Genomic DNA, 4,870 nt, shown 5'->3' on the forward strand with positions numbered 1-4,870 from the left:
TAGTCATTCAATCTATAGTGACCACCTACCTTAGGAATTAATTTACTACGAATTTTCTTGACATGCAAATATTGTACGGTGACAAGTTGTTTTGTGAGATTAGTCGGAGTGCGCGCAAACTGACCCATATAGTGACGGATATAAAAAAAAAAAAATTGGTAGTGGTTAGAGTCCAAACCCTTAACATAGCTTCAATCTACTAATAATAATGGGTGAATCTCATTTTTAGAATAAAATAATAATATTTATACTTTTTTATTTCTAAATAAATTTTCATCGACAAGCCTAAAGGACTAATTATGACATGTTGGTGATAAAATAATAATATTTACATATTTTCTTTCTAAATAAAATTTTCATCAACAAAAGCGAAGATGCCTAAAGGACTAATTATGACACTGGTGTCCTATGGTGTAGATTGACGGTAACGTCCGTACCTTATTATGGTCCTTGACCCTTGAAATTCTATTTCTAACGCTCAAAATTTGGGTTGGTTGTCACTAATTCTCCGGAAACTGGGAATGGTTTAACTATTAAATTCGTTGGGACGAGTTTCCACTTCTTATGGCAAAATTAACTTTTCTTTGAAAGCTTCTTTTTAGTTATCAACTGTTGAGTAATTTGTCTTGCAGTCCACTAATGGAATCCGTTAACGACCGCAGACATGGATTAACAAGAACAAAAAGGAATAGATAAAAAAAGTTGAACCAATCTTCATGCATTCCCTTCATTTTCCAAGAAGAAAATATTTTAAAATATCTTCTTTGAAAAACAAATCAGTCACCTGGCAATTTGATTGGCCATTTGGGTGAGGTAAACTGATGTACTAAGTGCTTTTTTTCAAAAACTAAACATCAAAATCTAAATTTTATTCTTCATACAACTAGTTAAAGTCAGAATGAGTTCAGCTTAATCATAATCAGTCTTTTTCATTTCGTTGAAGTTGAAGGTTTAAAAGCACGTATCTATTTTATTTATTTATTTATTTTTAAGTAGGGGCACAATCCGCAGGCCCAGGTTGCTCAATCCTCAACAATGTTGTCGAGCATAGATTTCTTTACATCTATGCCGTGGTTTGGAGATCGTTGGTAAATTCCAGTATTTTCTCGTGTTTTAAAGTCCAGAAGCAGCTTCAGAAATAAAAGGAAGTAAATTCAACCACCCATTTAGTCAAGCGGAACAAAATGGGGTTTTTAAAAAATGAACAACATGATTGCTGGGCCCCGACAAGATCAGAAGGGCTACCTGCACCCACAGTACTTCGTGAGTTCCTAATTCTCTACCTTTTGTATAATTATAACTAAGGCCCATGTGTATCTTTTGCTCTCTTCACTATGACACAGATGGGCTTCCGTTTCGATCTGGACTTGGTATTTTAAATGCTAATGCACATTTGTAGAAATGTTTTTGCTTTCATAGGATGAGACCAACAACTGATTCCTCTTGGAGGCCATGTCTCCGGCAGAACAGTTTGTGGCAGATTGCTGTCTGAAAAGAAAGCATTCCTACGGCTTTCCTTTTGCAATCATACAACCCACTACCTATCTTACTAGCCAGTCACTAGTCCGTGTTAACACTGCTTCAGCTCCACCTTTTTCAGGCCTCGCGTGAGTCGTGAGGTATTGCTACCCTGTTTTTTCTTTTCTTTTCTTTTTTACTTTTACCAATGACTAGGAATAAATTATAACAGCAAAAAGGAAATAGAAGAAAAGAAAACTGCCATGAAGGTAGGGTCATGCATTGCTGAAGTAGCCGCTAAACTGGTTCTTTACCCTTGCTGGGTTTTGTACAACTCTTGATCTTTTTTATCTTTGTCCAAAAGAAAATGGGGTTTTAAGTTCTTATAACCGAGGCTATGCTTAGCTTGAAACCTATATCCAACTCCTAGAAATTTCCAAAAGTTTGGCGGGTATGAGCAATATGGTCATCAAATAAATTAGCGTATCTAGGAATCCTAGCCAAGCACATGGCTTATTTCGGGTACATGCCAACCGAAAAATTTTAATTGTCACTATTCATCAGTGACCCATGGTGAAATTAAAAGCCTTGAACTTCAGAAGTTGAAAGTTATTTTCCTTCTTCTCCAAGTAAAAAAAGTCAACTATTTCTGTGATTCATATATAAGGGCCTAAGAGAACAATTGTTTTTCATTTGATCTTAGAGAAAATATCAGAACATTCATTCACACTACTTTCTTTAAAAAGTGATTTCTTAGGAAAATGCATTATTGTTTAAGATTATTGCCTGAAGTCATTAAATTTATGGGGGAATAATTATCCTCACTTCTCATTGTAGAAGTGAGGCAAATGTCTCCACATTATAAGTACAATTTGAATGTGCACGATGTGCAATTAATGCCTCCATTGGGTTGTGTGGTTGATATCTCCGTCTCCAAGACACCATCAGTACCCACCCAACACAGCGCCAAATGCCAATTTACAAGAAACACAATACAATTCCATTAAAATTCAACATCTTTCCAGAGGCAATCAAACAAACTCTTGCCCAACAAAAAGCCGTTAATTGCAGCTAAAAGTTAAAAACCTCCATAAATAACAACAAAACAAGGCAATATTGCCTTGGGACTGAACACATACAACTCATCCAAATTGGAATACATGCCTGCTGCTCCGGCCAATGAGTCGTAATCTTCCATGCTGCCTTCTGGACTCTTCTTCACTCTCCCAGCTATTACCCGGCAAACCAGCATAGCTCTTTTGTCGTCGCCGCCGTCTGATGATACTCCGACACTATCGTGAGCCTTTCCACTTGTAGCAGTAGTTAGAATTCCCTTTCCAGAGTCCCCCCCGGTTGCCTCTGCCGCCACCTTGAACCCATTCTTGATTATGCTACAGACATTGCATTGTGGGATTGAACTGCAGAGGTTGGAAGAGCCATTGAAACCCAATGAACAGTTCAAGGTGGTGCAGTGGAACCTTAGGAGTTCGTTACCGTCTGCTATACAACGTGGGTACTTCTTTGGAAGTTTGGTAGCTTTGGCTTTTATGGAGTCCCTGTATTCCTCGAATTTCGAGATGGTTTTTGGAGTGTTCTGGACTTTGAGAATCCTTTCAATTTTGCAAATTGGGGTTTGCTTTTTCAGCCAACTCGACTGGAATATGATTTCCACTATGTTCTTGCTCGTGTCTTCAGGACCAAGCTCAGATACTAAAACAAAATTAGGCAACAACAAAATAAGCTTAGACAGGCTTTAAATTAATGATACATTAAAGTTGCAGAAAAAGGAGCTGGGATAAGTACCGGCATGTCTAACAGTCTGGTGAAGCTCCAAAGTTTCAGGTTTCATGAAAATCTCACCACATTGAGGACAAGGGCAAATGGTCGCTCTAAGAGAAGGATCTCTAGTCATCCCAATAACAGGGTCAATCACCATTTTACATTCATAACAGCCGTAGAACCTTCTGAAAGGCATTCCCCTGAAAGATGCTCCGTTGGAGGAATTTGAAGAAGAAGATGATGCAGATAAAGATGAAGACGTGGCTGATAAAACACCAGTTGTTTGTTCATTCAAAACAAGAGTTTTGGTGGATCTATTCGAACTTGAAGATTCATTGTTTCTTGAACCCATTGAAGTTAATACCCTTTTCTTGTGAACTTCAGGGGATGCAGCTGCCTCAAGCCTGTGTGTTACCTTGGTGTTGCTACAGAGTGAACCTGAACACCTCATTTTCTTACAGTTCTTGCCATTTTCTTCTGTTGCTTGCTCCTGTTTCTCTTTGCGTGGTAATTGATGTTGTTGCTGCTGAGGCTGCAGGTATTTGCAACTTAATATGCCTCTCACAACTGCCCAAGACGGCGGCTTCTCTGCCTTCTGTGGATTTGGTTTCTGGTTTTCGTGGGTATGTCTGCTGAGCTTTCTCTGAGTTTTGGGTTTGGCCATGGCGGATGCCATTTCTTCACTGAAAATCTGAAAGAAAGTAAAAGGTCAAATAGTAAATGAAATGGTATTTGGTTTCTTCTTTCAGGATCTGAAAAGGAGGAATGAAGTATGAAGCTGAGGATGAAGCTTGATAGGACCTCCTTTGGCTTAGGGACTATGGATATGGGGACTCGTGTGGCTTTTGGATATGTGCTTTTTTTAAAAAAAAATAAATTTCTCCATAAAGTATTAATTTTGACCCGTAAATTTATTGCTCTGAACAAGACAAGTTTTTTCTCATTCTAAATTATTTTTTTAAGTTCTAAGATTCTTTTTTTTTTTTTTTCTATCAATATGTGGCATTGATTTTAGAAGCCCAAGGTCCCCCATGCTTAATTTTTTAGTGGAAAACTACATTCAGTTTCCTGTAAATTAATAAAAGAATTTTCTTCTATCTAATTTTAAACACCTCCTAGTTTAATTCCTTTTCTACTTAAGCCCTTCATATTGGATTTTATCATTGGCTCATTGTCAACTTTATGCTTAATAAATGTTAGCGTGTAGCATAAAAAGTGAGTTTCTTAGGCCTCGAGTAAATAACTCAAAATTATTATTAGTGAGAAAAAAAAAAAAAAGAATAATCATCTGAGGGAGTTTATATAGATATATATAAAAGTAGTGAAAATTGTGGTTCCCAAACCCAGCAGCAAATTATGGAGAGGAAAGAAGGAGGTGGGTTGAGGATCCTAACCCCAATGAAGACTTATTAAATTAATTTTGGACTGACTAAGCAAAGTGCCCCTAAAATTAAGGGTAGACACTAATTATAATTACACCATAATGAAAGCTGCTTACACTAAAAGCTGCTCTTCCCCTTGATTCCCTTTGCCTCAAAATCAACACGGCACCGTTTCTTATGGAATAAAGCTGTCTCTCTCTTCCCTTCTTCTTTACGCTTACTCTTTACCCATTCAAACTTCATTAACCCTA

The 4,870-nt window shown here is 37.4% G+C and overlaps 1 protein-coding gene across 1 annotated transcript; it reads right to left on the reverse strand.

Annotated features, from left to right (window-relative positions):
- Nucleotides 1-2,435: 2,435 nt before the first annotated feature.
- On the reverse strand, nucleotides 2,436-4,118 carry LOC103503399 (uncharacterized). Its single transcript, XM_008467582.1, has 2 exons — nucleotides 3,262-4,118; nucleotides 2,436-3,168 (listed from the first exon to the last, which is right to left on the reverse strand). Exons 1-2 carry the CDS (start codon nucleotides 3,911-3,913, stop codon nucleotides 2,537-2,539), a joined length of 1,284 nt encoding a protein of 427 aa, XP_008465804.1. The 5' UTR covers nucleotides 3,914-4,118; the 3' UTR covers nucleotides 2,436-2,536.
- Nucleotides 4,119-4,870: the final 752 nt, after the last annotated feature.

The sequence above is a fragment of the Cucumis melo genome, chromosome 9 (genome assembly GCF_025177605.1).
Source record: "Cucumis melo cultivar AY chromosome 9, USDA_Cmelo_AY_1.0, whole genome shotgun sequence".
NCBI classification, from domain to species: Eukaryota; Viridiplantae; Streptophyta; class Magnoliopsida; order Cucurbitales; family Cucurbitaceae; genus Cucumis; species Cucumis melo.